The sequence below is a fragment of the Populus nigra genome, chromosome 1 (assembly GCF_951802175.1).
Source record: "Populus nigra chromosome 1, ddPopNigr1.1, whole genome shotgun sequence".
Taxonomy (NCBI): Eukaryota; Viridiplantae; Streptophyta; class Magnoliopsida; order Malpighiales; family Salicaceae; genus Populus; species Populus nigra.
Window position 1 is genome coordinate 36,882,635 of NC_084852.1, and position 16,359 is coordinate 36,898,993.

The 16,359-nt window shown below is 30.4% G+C and overlaps 1 protein-coding gene across 1 annotated transcript; it reads right to left on the reverse strand.

The window, feature by feature from the left end:
• Positions 1-3,196: 3,196 nt before the first annotated feature.
• LOC133673623 (nudix hydrolase 8-like) lies at positions 3,197-7,617 on the reverse strand. Its single transcript, XM_062094478.1, has 9 exons — positions 6,744-7,617; positions 5,915-6,204; positions 5,713-5,778; positions 5,405-5,542; positions 4,849-4,926; positions 4,691-4,741; positions 4,534-4,568; positions 4,135-4,243; positions 3,197-3,692 (listed from the first exon to the last, which is right to left on the reverse strand). The coding sequence occupies exons 1-9, from the start codon at positions 6,886-6,888 to the stop codon at positions 3,486-3,488; spliced, it is 1,119 nt and encodes a 372-aa protein (XP_061950462.1). The 5' UTR covers positions 6,889-7,617; the 3' UTR covers positions 3,197-3,485.
• Positions 7,618-16,359: the final 8,742 nt, after the last annotated feature.

Genomic DNA, 16,359 nt, shown 5'->3' on the forward strand with positions numbered 1-16,359 from the left:
TCAATATTGTTCGTTTTGGATCTCAAGGTTAAGAGAATTTTCAGAGTAGTTTTCGTATCAAAATTAAATTCTCTCTATAGAGTTTTTTTTTATTTAAAAAAAGGTATTTATATCCCTATTACACTGTATTTACAGAAAAACCTTTCTTCTAATATTTTTTAAAAAATTATTTTTTAAACAATAACATATCAAACAAGCTATTTTGCTAAGAAGGTGATTCTATCGAATCAAATCAAATTAATGTACTTCATGTTAACGATGAGTAGCTTGTTTGAGCATTATGGTAATTATTATTTTTTTATTCAGAAATATATTAAGGTAATATATTTTTTATTATTTAAAATGTATTTTTAAAATCAATACATTAGAACAATTTAAAAAACACTAAAAACTTAATTTTAAATAAAAAATTATCTTTAAAAAACAACATTTCTATAGCGAAAACAAACAAAATGCAAGGTAATCAAGAATAAAAAAGTTTTATATATAGACAAACATACAAACACAGAGAGAGACATATGCATATTACTTTTCCTGGATAACGTGATGCCTCTGCAAGAATGGAAAGGAACGTATGATCCAAGCTCTCTGCAAAAGCACAAAATGAATGAACATTCTATCAGATAAAAACACTGGTTACAGTCCAAAACCAGTGGCGAGGTGGAAATTTTTTAGTCATGTTCATTGGTCATTACAGTACTGTAACTACCAACAATCCAAGCAAGTTACACAGGACTGAAATTCTGGGTTTTAGAATATTCTGAGTTTTAATGGTTTTTAATGTGTTGATGTAAAAAAAAATATTCTAGATGTGCAGAAATTAAACAAGTGGATCATTACCTTCCAAAAAAGTAGCTAATAATAATAATCCAACGACTGCTGCCTGAAAAATAAGAAATGTGTTTTAGAAGTCGTTGAAGAGATAAAGAAAGCATTGTTAATCTTAATAATTAACCAAACTTTCAAATGAAAGCAGTGATCCGTCCTCCGGGGGACAATGCCTTCATATCATTGTCGCGCATCACACATGGCATTGTCTATCTCTGCCTCTGAAAGCGGACATGGTGGTGGGAAAATGGATTTTGCGACAGCCCAAAATTTATATATATAAATAAATAACTAAATTAAAGCTGAAAAAAAGAAATATTAAGTGCTTGGGTCTGGATGGCCAATAAACTTGGCCTATCAAAAGAAAGGGTTTTTTTTCTTTTTATTTTTTCATTAGCAAAAAAAAAAGAGAATGATATATCATTAATTTTATTTTTAAAAAAAAGTGCAGATAACGAGTCTTTTCCCTACCCAACTTCTCACCATCAAATATATGGTCGGAAAACTAGGTTAGTGATTTTTTAATCCAAAAATATCATTTTCAATTCATTTTACCTAAAAACTCATATGATATCAATAAACCAATAAATCAACTCAAAACATTCTAAAATTTTTCTATAAACACAAAATCAAATTAGAATATTTTTTTTTATCTCTTGATCTAATTTTTAGCAAGAAAAAGATAAAAAAACCACCCTACCATAACTCTTCTCGTCAAATGAAAGTTAGTGACACAAAAAAATAACATTTTGCATAGACTTTTTATTTTTTTATTATTTTCCAAAGACTTCTCTATTTTTTTAAATCTAGAAACGAAAATTAAAGAAAATAAAGTTATCAGCAAAAATCAAAATTTCAAAAACCCAAAGGTTTGTGGATTAAGAAAGAGGGAGATAGGTGGGCCAAAATGATTTTTTTTCCATGTGAATTTCACTCTGGACATGATTATTAAGCCATGTTTTATATTTTATTCTTCTATTTTTTTTTCTATAACAAAATATAAGAAATTAGCTATTAATTCGACCACAAAAAGAAAAAAAATAATGGACAAAACAGAAAAAAATCACTACTTGAGTCCATAATCCACCACTTCAGTGACATGTGAGGGAGTACATAATATGCATGTACTATGCAAAACGCTGAACTCTTTATTATTTTTATAATTATAATTATAATATTTAATTGAACTGAAAAACGCATAATTAAACTTCTGAAAAAGGCATAATTGTAGCTACTGAAGGTTAGGTGCTTTGGTTGGTCATCCGCACGAGAACCCTTTAGTTAAGATTATTTCTTTCCTGTTCAGGTCCAAAAGTAAGCTGCTCAGCTCATCATATAACACTTGTTTAAATCTGATTGGGCATCAGGACCCAATGCTTGTCCCTGATTCGGCGTTTGTTTACTTCACAGATGCAACAGTATGGCTCAACTCCATTTCTCGGATACCTTCTGACGTAATATATAGTGTAAATTAATTAAATTAAAATTTTTTTAAAAAAAAAAAACTAAAGGAGAAGGAAGGACGAAGGAGGTTTTATCATGACACCGGAGACAAATTACTATTTATTAAAATAGGAATTTTATGAAATTGTTCTTGGCCCAAAAAAATCAGTAAACCATGCATTGGAAGCAAAATGTTCTTTAGAGAATGATACAATTACTATACCAATTGAGACAAATTACTATTTATTGAAAATTAATTTTATATTTTTTTTATTTTGATGTTGTGGTCGTTATTGCAAGGTTAATAGATTAATTCGAGTTGGTTTAGATTTTTTTTTATTTTTTAATTAAAATTCTTTATTTTATTTTTGTTTTTTAATATTAAATTATTTGATAATTAATTTTTATGATTTTATTCCATTTAACATGATGATTGGGTCTGAAATTTTGTATCTTCATCTAGGTATACTAGAATAAAAAAAAATTGACATTTTTTTAATTATATATATATTTTTTTTATTCTTCAATATTTTATTTATTAGAAATTGAGTTTTAATTTTTTTTGTCTATGGAGTTTTCACGGTTTTTATTTGATTTATTAGCTATACAGGAGGAAAAAAACCGATGTAGCCAAAAGAATTCAAGAATAAATAGAAAAGGTAATTAAAATTTAAAATTAACTAAAACAATAATTAAAACTACAAAAATGCATACTCTAGGTCTAATTTGAGAGTTTTAATTGACCCCTCCTGTATAGCCAGGACTGTCGAGCCATCCGAAAAATTGGTTTCTAATTTCAGAGCGCATGTTTGACGTTCTCGTGCTTTACCTTTGTCTGAACATATCGCAATACGTTTTCCACGTCACCTTCATTAGATTTCGTTTACATAGAACAATGCTCAGTTTGATTAGCAGGGAATCACAATGGATACGAAGGCAGCTTGTAATATTAATGCCACAACGAACAAATTAGTAACTTCCGGAAGAAATATGTAAAATCAATAAGAGTAACAGAAGAATTGGTGCTGTCACTCATTTACAAGAACCGCATTCTTCAAGAAGAACATATATTTACTTGGTCTTTAGCTTGTCAAGCCTCGTATGCTTGCACTGTTGCTGTTATCGTCGCGTTCTTCAAAGGGGAAAATACCAGACGCATTCCAGGAAACAACAGGCGAGGGATGTTAAGATTGTGAAATAGTTCTTGGATAGCTTCAATTGCCTTTGCAGTTGACATCTTGATCGTCGATTACGTTGTAGTACAGGCAGGAAGGCCTGCCATCAAATTTGGAAACTACTTGATGAGGTAATAGTCCACAGTAATGTTTCCCTAGGCGGGCAATGCAAATGTCAATGATCTTCTTGAACATGCCATCTTCTTGGATTAGCGGCTGCGCCACAAACTCAACAAGGGGCATCCACTGCAGGATGAAAGCACGAGATAATAAGGGAGATTTATTAGTCTGTAGTCAGTGTCAACTAATAGTCAGGCAAAATCCAATCTTATACATCCACTTGGAAACTCCTAGCCCAGCTTCAGTTTCCAGTACTCTTTGATGATCCCAATATGCAATCTTATTTTTGCATTTGGGGAAAAAACAAATCATGAGAGTAGATTTACGATCCTGTGGTAATTTTCCCAGCTAAAATTAAGAACAAGCTAGCACTGCGCGATTATAAAGAATCATCATCAGGCCAATCAGAAAGTTGGTGATGCATGGGACAAATAAACCATAGCTTATGTGGATTGAATTATATCTTAGATCAGGTAAAGGAATTATTTTCCAAGATTTTTGCAATTATTTGTGCAAGAATGAATAAAGTGAAGCTAACTTGCACACATCAGTAAGGTCAGGCACTTACTTTGGCTGCTTGGATTTCAAGATCATCAACCTTTATCTGGGCTGACAAGGGTTTCAGCATACAAACAAAGAACAAGTCTGACTTGTCGAAAGCCAAATTGTGAGCATGCCTGAAATTGGAATTGAAGAAGACATTAGACAGTGTGTTGGGAAAAGCACGTATGTACTCTGTAATTTCTAGAAGGTTTCATCGGGCATGGCATCTTCATAGCTAAATATGCATGATTATGAGCCTGTGATGCATCCATTAGAAATTAATCACGTGAAGATCACAGGTTTTTTTTTTTTTTTTTTCCTTTGCACCGGAAAGAAAGGGATCATTTGCACATTTCCTGAACTGTTCAGTGCATGATTATTGGCATGAGAGGAAAAAAGTGAAGGCAATGCCAATAGTTGTTACCTGAATGCTATAACTTCCACAAACTCAGTATCAACCTGCAAAATAAACAAAAATTCAGCTAACATGATTGGCAAGGCTTGATCATGCAATGTAAATTTATTATGCTGATGTAAGTTGCTAAATATTATTGTAAATAAAAGAAGTACAAGATTCTTACACCAGTTTCCTCCTTGACTTCTCTTACAGCTCCAGAGTAAATCTCTTCTGACTGAAACATTATATAACAATCGAGATTTAAAAAAAATATTGAGGCTGGTCTTTCATTCGGGGTTTTCATAAGTAACTGATTCCTTAGTTGAAGATCAAATTACATACCTCGAGAATAAAACCAGTCGGTATTTTCCAAAGATCAGCAAATGATGGAGCATAGAATTTCTCTTGAACTACAAGAACCTGCAATTGATTGGCAAAGAACTCTAAAAAAAAATATACATGTATCCGAGTCCATTCTAATGCTGAAGGACTACTGGTGCTCTAAATTATCACTGGATATTTAGGCTCCTCTGTTTTCAAGATACAGAGCCTTAATAATTCCTTTGTGACCCCCAATAAGGTGATCAGCAGTTAAGACAGTTCACAGATGTAAACAACCAAGGTGCCTGACTGACTTCATTTCTCTTATGTTAAATTTGGTTGGGAGGGGTGGGGAGCTCTCATATTCTACATGTAAACAGCAGGCTAAATGAAAAAACACACAAGAAAAGTGTACCCGTTTCAACCAAAAACTCCTCTGTCATTCAAAATAAAACATTATTTGGATACGCAGGAACCTAAGGCAGATGGCAGCTAAGGAAAGATTGAGCGTCCTAAATTTGTGAATTTTAGTTATGAGGGGCAGCTTAGAAACATCTCTTATCCTCGATAATCATACCTCGTTTTTGTCATTGATCACAAATCCCCCAACACCTACTTGATGTGTAGCATTAGTGGGAAGCATACAAGGTCCTTCAGGAATCCAGTAAGTCAACATCACATATCCTCGTTCTGCGTGGTGATACTGGAAACCTTCCTGTAAATCAACTCATCCACTCAGATTCTATGTCTTGCGACAAGATAGATGGAGACAACATTCTTCAGCATTTTCTTGAGTCATTTGAAGAACTTGTTTGAAGTGCAGATGGTTGAAGCTAAGGAAAGGAAACAATTCAGTAATGGTTAAGTTTGAGCATAAGAAGTTACCTTCACAGCAACTGGAACAAGCTCTGATCGTTCCAGGGGCAACTTAAGCCAAATTCCCTTCTTTCCCTGCAGTAAGATGAAATAGTTGGAAGTCAATTTGGTGACCAACATAGGGTATCCGAGAAACAATCTTATGGCTCCACATTCGACCAACATTGGATAGCCAAGACACAATTTCAGTCAAGCGTCGGCCGAAAATCACCTTCATTTTCCAATGAGAGAGGGAAAAACGGAGCATTGAAGCAAAGGCATCTGGATTAACCGGTAGCCTATCTGGATCGACAACAACTCCCCCATACTCATCATCGCAGGCATCAAGTGCTTTCACATTTCTGGAAAACAGACTTGAACTAGAAACACTTGTTCCATTAATCTGATAGAAGTAATTCTCCGCTGCAAATTTTTCTTTGTCAACTGAGCTTAAAGCCCTCTTTGACATATATGTACCATTTGAACTGCTCGAATAAGATGCCTTCGTAAATACTCCTGAACCTAAGAAGCCATGGAAGCAAAACACTCATTAGCTCATTTTTAATGAGAAGAAATTTCCTCTATATTGATGAAATGCTGAATCACCAACCATGCCAAATTAGAAAGCAAAAGCAAGAAATTAGTACATGCTGTAAGCAGAGCCGGCTTAAGGTGAAGGTGTCTTGAACAAAATTATAAATTGAAACTTTCAAAATGTTTAAGAAATATTTTATTATTATTTTTTTATGAATATTTGACAAGTAAAATCTTTAACAATCTTCTGGCCGGCACTGGCTGTAAGTTAAAGAATTGAGACTCGATTTCCATTTATAATTATGTGCTAACACTTGGGTCTTTGTTTAAGCATCAGGTAGCGAAAAAGCAGACCAACCTCAGTAAACACACAAAAGGGAAATTCAAAGGAAAACATAATGGCTCGGAGCATGATACCTGCTTGATTGCCAAAAACATCATGGAACATAGACAAAAACATAGGAATCTAACAGCACTACATGTTCTTCTAGAGCTAATACCAACGATTCGTCATCATCCCCACTTACCTCTGCAAGAACTGAGCTCTTGAGAAAATCTAACACCAACTGAATGCCCGAGACTCGAAAACGGGCTTGATCCTGCCCTTCCCATGAGAGCTGCTTTCTCAGACAGCGATGCTGATTTGAAATCGAAAAACTTCAATTGAGTCATTAATGACAATACAACTAAAATCCCAACTTACCACAACCTCGCTAGTCAAAGCAATCAAACTCTCTCTATAAATTCTAAGGTAATTTTTTTGAATAAAATCTTAAGATCCTAACAAGAAAATATTATGGGGTTCTTCGTCATTCGGAGTCAACAATAGCTCGCATGACCATGCTCAATTCTTGTCTTCTTGACAATGAAGTACCAGGCTCTAACGCAAAAGAAAGTAGTATAGTAAAACTCTGATTTGGTGTCAAAATCCGTGCTGAACTTGATAGTATATGGTATAAAAAGCCAAGATTAACGTAAAGCGGAAATCCTGCTTAACATGTGGTGTAAAATGGGTGGTGTATGTGTAAATGACAATGACAAAATAGGCATCTGGCAAGGCATGAAAGCATCAGCTCTTGCAAAAAATCTCTAATTCATTTCGCAACTAGTGAAGAAAACAAAAGAAGAAATCGAAGTAGCTGGCCATGGAAGAGGATGGGGTGTGTTTAGAAATGAGAGATTTTTGTCAAACGCGCCTTTCGGGATGTGAAGGGTGGCTAAGCAGAGCATATGTTGTAGTGAGAAAACGGCATGGATTGCAAATTTGTATGTTGTGATTTACAGACAATATGGATAAAGATGGAGAAATGCAACACTGATATATAGCACAGCAGTACTGGCATTGTTCGAAGAAATCATAATGAAATTTGATGGTTTTTTTGAATAATGTCATTCGGATATTCTTAATTTCAACATCATGATACTTCACTGTAAAATATCATTTGGAAATATATATATATATATATATATATATATATATATATATATATATTAAAAAAAAGATTCGAGATTCTAATTAATGGTCAATAAATGAAGAATTTATACTCAATTTTTTTTCCCCAGGATTTTTCACAAGGACTTGTGATTGCTCTTTTCTCTGATTTTCGGAACGTGAAACGTACTACAGATGTGAACGCGTGGGAGGGATGTAAAGTTAATTGTTTAGTTGGGAAATACGTGGACAGCATTACAGCACGTGATTTCTTTTTATGCAATATCCGGATTAGCTGAGGGATTTGAGAGAGATGCTGTGTGTACCAACTGATTACCAAACCAACACAGAGTTATTAAAACTACGTCCTCCTTGGCTTGCAGGGCCCCATCTGATTTGTCACCTTGCCAAGAATCATTAGAAATAATTAAAATTACTTTCATACTCCTAATTATATAATAATAATAATAATAACAATAGACATTTTTTGTTTTGCTTTTTTAATTACATTAGTAACTTAAAGCATATTATGGAAATGTTTTAAGTTTATTTGAGATTAAACTTGATGATTTATTTTTACTAGTTTAACATGGGATTCTTTAAAAATAAAAAAAGGGCTTAGATGTTGAATTAATCGATTATATTAGTTAAAAATAATTGATTTTGAGGACCGAATTTCACAATGAAATAAAAATTCAATGTCTTTTTATTTTTATTTTTTTTCATTGTACATGAACCTAGACCTGGCCTAGAAAGGCAAAATATTAAATGATATTATAGGTTTTAATGGAAATATTATCTCTTTTTTTAAATTATTATGTGTCTAATATGAAATAAATAAAAACTATTTTAGGAATATTCAATTAAAAAATATTTTAAATTTTTTTACATATATTCTTGACATGATTTTATCATATTATTTGTTATTATTTATTTTATTTTTTCCATCAATCACATGCAAAGTATTAAGATATTATTTTAAAACTTGTTTTAAGATCATGATAATTTTTTTATTTTTTACAAGGTATAAAAATAGAAATATTACCCACATTTGTTTTACTCATTTTCTTATATGCTTTCATCATTTAACATTGACTTTTTTTTTTAAGAAAAATAAACTTTGTAATTTTCTTTAATTTTTTTCCTATCAAGTTATCTCGATCTCATGATCTGAACCGTAAATTTGATGGGATAACTTAAATTGGCTCAACTCTAATTATTGAGGTTTGTCATGCTATCATGAATTGACTTAGGCTAATTTTTTTAGGTCTTTTTTTACCTAATGTTGTTCTTTCATCTTTAATGGATAGGGGATCGAGCTCCATCTTCTGTCTCTTTTAAAAAACAATTCAAGGTTACTGAGATTTGTTTTTTAATTTGGTTCATTTATTATCATTATTTATTTTTTTATCATCTAATTAAAATATAACTAACATATTTGACATATTCGAGTTTATAACTTGAGTTGCAAATTTTTCTTTCTTTTTTAAACGCGTTTGTGACACATGAACATCATTTTTTAAGGACAAAAAAGGGACGGCTAGTATTGTTCTATAAGAAATGGTTTTCAAAAAACAATAAAAACAAAATTAATTTTTTTAGTTTTTGAAAACATAAAATGATACAAAACTGAATTTTAGATATTTATATTTTATTCTCACAAACCGTAGAATTAACTAGTATATTGGCCCGCATTCCGCCACCGGTTGGATTAATTTTTTTTTAAATGTAAAAAAAAATTAAGAGCATGGAGAATTTTTTTAATAGTGTTATTAAATTTGACCAAATAGGTTAATTTTGAAACCTCCCGACTCAACTCCTTGTCTAACTCAAGTTTTTAATTAAACCATGTGAGAGCTAACTCGACTTAAATCGATCGATTTCATAGGTTCAAGTGCAACTTTAATTATTGAAAAAAACATGACTTAGCTTTTAAAAAAACTTCAAGATGATAATTTTTTAAAAACATATTGAGATAATGACATATTAGATCAACCTCATCCCTTTGCAACCCGAGTCATGGACTCTATTTGGTTTAATAATTTTTTTTATTTAATTATATGATAAAAACATATCCTTATAGAATTGAGAATCAACCTAAAAATAGATATTTATTTGAAACAATTATCCCTAGAAAGCAACAAAAATCAATAATGCAGTCCATTTTCAACCCAATCTATATTAAATGATGAAATAAAAAAATAAATTAAAAACAATTAAAAGACCAAAAACAAAAAAAATAATATCATATCGGTGGGTAAACTTGTCAAACCTGTGAATCGGGTAAGCCGGACTAGTATGTCAAACCTGTGAACTGAGTTATGGACTCCACTGAGATTATAATTTGTTATTATTTTAATTAATTTTTTATTTAACTATATGATAACAAAAATAGATAATTGCGAAATTAAACACCAACTCAGTACCGAGATGTTTTATTGATTACGATAACCTCATAAAAGGCGAAACGAAACTAATTATGAAATTGAATTCCCAATTAACCCAATATCTAATGATGAAAAAAATTAATTTAAAAAGTTAAACTTACTAGACCCGCAAACCAAGTTAACCAACAAAACCTGTAAATAGGTTCGTGGACTTTATAAAGTTTAATAAGATAACCTTTTTCTGAAACAATTTTTTTTAATTGTATGATAAAAAAAAAAGATGATAAAAAAGTCAAATTCAATAATAATAATAAAAAAATACACCTCACCAAACTCGTAAGTCAGGGCAACCCGAGTTACTCTAGCAAACTCACAAACCATGCCAACCTTATAGAAAGGTAAAATAAAAATAAACAAATTATGAAGCCAAATTCTCAACCATTCCGATATTAAAAGATGAAATTGATAAAAACAAATTTGAAAAAAAATCATAACAAAAATTCAAAAATATAAAAAATAAAGCATAGCACTATAGATTACTATTGTTATTTACGGTGGAATATGTGTGGGTGAACAATGGTCATAGTTATTAAACCCAGTCCGGGGGTTGACCCGGCCAAGGGGCCAGGTCTCGGGTTTCATGGGTCAACCCGGGTCAACTCGGATCAACCTGGATTAACCCTGAAAAATTAAAAAAAAATTTAATATTTCATATGAAAGAATCCATGTAAATATAGATTATATATATTATGAAGTTTAAAAGAATATTTTAAAAAAAATTTTATTCCAAGTTAAAAAGATATTATGTTAAGCTTTTAAGTTAAAGTATTTAAACTAAAAACATTTTTTATCCCACATTGAAAAAACATAACTTTTTCTTTGGAAACATAGAGTATATATACTAATAGGTTTCAAATCTCACATTGAAAAAACATAATTTTTTTCATGGGAACATATAGTATATATATGAAAAGGCTTCAAATCCCACATTGAAAAGATATTATGTTATCCTTTTAAGTTGAAGTATTTAAACCAAAAAGTTTTTTTATCCCACATTGAAAAAACATGATTTTTTTCTTGGGAACATAGAGTATATATATACTAATGGGTTTCAAATTCCACATCGAAAAAACATAACTTTTTTCATGGGAACATAGAGTATATCTATGAAAGGGCTTCAAATCTCACATTGAAAAGATATTATGTTATGCTTTTAAGTTAAAGTATTTAAACCAAAAGGTTTTTATCCCACATTGAAAAAACATGATTTTTTTCTTGGGAACATAGAGTATATATACTAATGGGTTTCAAATCTCACATCGAAAAAACATAATTTTTTTCATAGAAACATGGGGTATATATATGAAAGGGCTTCAAATCTCACATTGAAAAGATATTGTTATCCTTTTAATTTGAAGTATTTAAATCAAAAGGTTTTTTTATCCCACATTGAAAAAACATGACTTTTTTCTTGGGAACATAGAGTATATATACCAATGGGTTTCAAATCCCACATTTGAAAAAAAAAAAACCGGGTCTCATCCGGGTTAGCCCGGGTCGACCCGCTGGGTCGCCGGGTTTGGTCGGGTTGTTGCCACAGCCGGTCTTTTATTAAACCTAGACCGGTCCAGCCACCGGGTCCCGGGTCGACCCGCCAGGCCGGGTCGGGTTTAATAACTATGACAATGGTTTCCTCACTCTTTAATTTTTGTTACTTTATAAAATTTAATAACATGATTTTTCTCTAAACTATTTTTTTTTATAAAAAAAATAGATTATAAAAAAAGTCAAGTTCAATTAAAAAAAAACAATCCACCAAACTCGTAAAACGAGGCAACCTGGGTTACCTTGGCAAACTCGTAAACCATGCTAACCTTATATAAAGACAAAATAAAAGGAAGCAAATTACGAAGCTAAATTCTCAACAATCTCAATTTCTAAAGATGAAATCATCAAAAAAAAAATTTGAAAAAAAATTCATGACAAAAATTCAAAAAAAAAGAAGCAAAACATTGTGGACTACGTTCGTAATCTATAATGCAATTGGTGTTGAGTGAACAGTAGTTTCTCGTACTTCCTTTAATTTTTGTTACTTTATAAAGTTTAATAATATTTTTTTAACAATATGTATAAAAAATAGACAATAAAAAAATCAAGTTCAATTAAAAAAAACACAACATTCATAAACTGTGACAACCTGTGTTACCCCGACAAACCTGTAAACCACGCTAATCTCATAAAAAGACAAAATAAAAAGAAAAAAAAATCATAAAGTTAAATCGTTAACTATCTCAATATTAAAAAATAAAATCAATTTAAAAAAATAATAATAAAAAAAACAATATAAAAAAAATACTATAACAATAAACAATATTTAAAAAAAAACACAGCAATTTCCCCCATGTGATTTAACTTTTCTTATAATTAATCCTAATCCTATTATTATGTGGTGATCATCTACTCATGTCCACGTAACGACGAGACAGAGACAAAACACGGACACAGACAATTTGATTGGTACTGCTAACCCCATCGTGCCGGATTACGTGATTTTAAAAAAAAAAAAAAATGTTGAAAATTCTTATACATGGGCACTTAGCGAGGGAGGAGAACCACCCCCAAGCTACTGCCCTGTGCCTCCGACTCCATGAAAAACTCATGCCAATTTTAATTAATGCCAAATAATTTCATTAGTTTTATCACTTTTGGTTCAACAACACTATCAATTAAACTACAATAAAATAGTGTTTAGATTTATTTTTTCTATAAAAAAAACCATGTTTAATGTTTCAAGCATTTTATTGTTCGGCTTCATCCATTTTTTTTTTACCGTCTTCGTAAGTGTTTGGTGTTGCGGTTTGAAAGAGTTTTTTTTAAATGAATTTTTTGTTTCAAATGATTTTTTTAATTATTTTAATGTATTGATATTTAAAAAAAATAAAAAATATATATTATTTGAATATATTTTAAAATAAAAAAAACACAGTAAAAAACAACATCAGTATCCCAAAACCCCTCTCACAACAAGTTTTCATAAGGGACCCAAATTGGATGGATAGAAATATAGAATTGAAGTAGAAGAGGAACGCAAAGGAGAAGAAGATCGCTTCAATTATAATTTATAATGTTTGTCGGAAAAAGAAAAACATAAAAGAACTACACTCACTTATTAGAATGATTTTGTAGTATTTCACGTGATGGCGGGTACTTTCATTCAAGATAATAATAATAATAATAATAATAATAATAAAATAAAGACAGCTATGATCTTATCCATTCTTGCTGTAGCTAACGGGCCCTCCCCAAACACAATCACTATATTATGATTTTGATTATAAACAAAAAAAAATATATAAAAAGCATGAAAAAAATATCGTTCATCCAATTTAAAATTATTTTTTCCCTACTCAAAACAAAGCAAGGTAATATGATCTTATTTACAGGGATTCATTAGTCGTTACAAATAAGGAATAAATAGTTTTTTATTTATTTATGATGAACAGTAAATAACTACATTACTTTTATTCTCAAATTTTCTAAATTTTATTTCTAGGAGTATTTTGTATTTTTAATTTCTTAAGCACGTGAAAATAACATAAATGCCTTTGGAAATTGAAATTTTTATGGCTTGTGTTCAAGGGTATTTTGATATTTTATTAATATTTTTGGTTATTTTTAAGTTAATTTAGGGATAATTTTATAATTAAATAAATATAAATAATGTTAAAAAAGATGGTTAGCAAAAGTGTTGCACACGTTAGAGTGTGGGCGGCTCCTGTGCTTTTTAGAAAATGTGTGGGGTTATTATCTATTGATCAAATATCACATTCTATGGTTACTTTTGTGACTTTTGAATATCTTGATATACTTTCTAACTTAGTTTTTGTTGTTAACATTAGTAATTTTTTAACATGTTTTTTAATTTATTTTATTAAATACATGCAACAAAGTCCGAGTTCATGATTTTTTTTTTTTTTGCTAAAAAATACATTGATAATACTAGTATACGTGGGAGGCTCTGCACCCTTCAGATCATAGTTTTTAGACCCGGTTCAAGGCCCGGGTTCCAGGTTTTGACCGAGTCGCCATGATCAATTCTTTTTTTATAATCAAAACGGCGTCGTTTTAGTTAAAAAAAAAGATCAACGGGTTGCAACCAGGTTTTTTGACTGGGTCACCGGATCACACCGAGTTTTTTATTTTCTTATTTTTTTTAACCCGGCCCGGTTCCAGCCCCGAGTTGGCCGGATCTCGGGTCGACCCGCCAAGCCGGGTCGAGTTTCAAAATTATACTTTAGATAATATATGGAGAGTTCTCTATTAACTTAACACTGTCTTTCAAAATGGCTTTTAAATCGTCTCGGTATCCCTCCTGACTTAGTTTTTTTTGTTAACTTTAATAGTTTTTTCCAATTTATATTATTAAATACATGCAGAAAAGTATGAGTTCGTAAGTATTTTTTTTATGCTAAAAAATACGTTGATAATACTAGGATATTTTTTAAGGAAAAAGAAATTTAATCTGGCCAATAGCGAATCGCATATCAACTTGCAAGTAATATCTATTCATATGTTTTAAGAATTAAAACTTAAGAAAACCATGTTGAAGAATACATTTACCAACGACGTCGACGCTAACAACTTTGAGGAGTCGCCATTAGATTTTATCAACATATGTAAGAATGGAGATATATATTTTATGATATAAAAGAATTAATAATATTTTACCAGTTATTTTTTGAATTTTGTTTTTTAAAAAGCAAGCACGAGTAGAAAAGAAAAAAAATCTATGATCAATAAAAATAATAAAAATATATTCATATAAGATTTATATCTTTTACTTATATCTATCTATTTTTAAAAATATATTCTAAAAAATAACTAATAAAATATCACTATAAAATTACTCTTAAAAATCCTAAAAAAAAAAAACAAATCAAGATATATAAGTAGAAGTTATTGATAGGAGATGGGATTTCGTAACTTGTAGTTATAATGACGGATGGTCTTTCCTTTTCTTTTTATTTCAAAGTAATAATTTTATATAATTTATGCTTAAAATACAAATCTATCACTCCAACTGCCCATTAGTATAAATTCTGATCCTTACAAAATGCGGATTAACATCCACTTTCTTTTCTTCATTCCATTAGTATAAATTCTTAAGATAGGGTTGAAATGAATGGAATTCAACAAACTTTGTCCATTACAATCGTTTGATGGTTTTTAAAGATATGATAATGAAAGGTTTTTAGTTTCTACGCCCATAAGTTTATCTAAGATCGATTGAAAACAAAATCAATCTATGAAAAAGATGTTTAGCATGAATTTGGTTCATTTTTGTTAGTTGATTTGAATCAGAAATGCACTACTTATATGCTTGAGCTTCGTTGGGTGTTATATCAATTTTTTTAACATAATAAAAAACATCTATATCATAGAAAATCATTTGTAATTTTATTAAATCTAATCTAGTGGGTCAATATTAAAATATCTTGATCCGATTTTTTATCCAATCTAGATTTAAAATTGAATGTGTGAGAATTACCTTGACATAACATAATTGACTTAGTCGGTCCAAATGTATTCTGACCGAATAACAAAAAATATCTAAGGATAAAATTGAGAATTTTTTTTGATGAAATTGACATAAAAACTCCCGAGTTAACTTCTTGCCTAACTCGGGTTTAAAATTAAATTATATAAGAGTTGTACTGACATGACTCAATCAACTTGATTGGTTCCAAGACAACTGGCTTAGTCAATAAAAAAACATGAAGATGAAATTGAGAAAAAAAATTGATGAAATTGAGAAAAAAATCTTTTGACTTAGATTAAATTTAAAATTAAAATATAATGAGAGTTGTTTTTATATGATATAGTTAACTTGAATAATTCAAAGATAATTTGGATTATTGTTAAGAAATATCTATGATGAATTTGAGAAAAAAAAATTGAAATATCTCAAAAAATAATAAAATTGAAATGGAAAAAAGAGCAGAGAAATAGTAATAATTAGTTAATTTATAGCTTAAAATTAAGCAGGGCATTTTTTTTCTTAATTGCCATCAACGACCATTCCCAAATTTGTTCACACAAAGTAGATTTACTGCATATGTGACATATGATGATCATAAGATAAACATCGAGGTAGATACCTAGTAAAAATCAGGCACTGGTCGACATATTTATATGATTAAGATAAGATGCAGCGAAGAGTTGTCTTGAGATTTCTTCTACTATGGAAAATTCAGAGAATAATTTGATTTTGCAAACTGGTAGCGTTTAAGAATGCTGCCCAAACCTTCTTTAGTAAAAAATTGA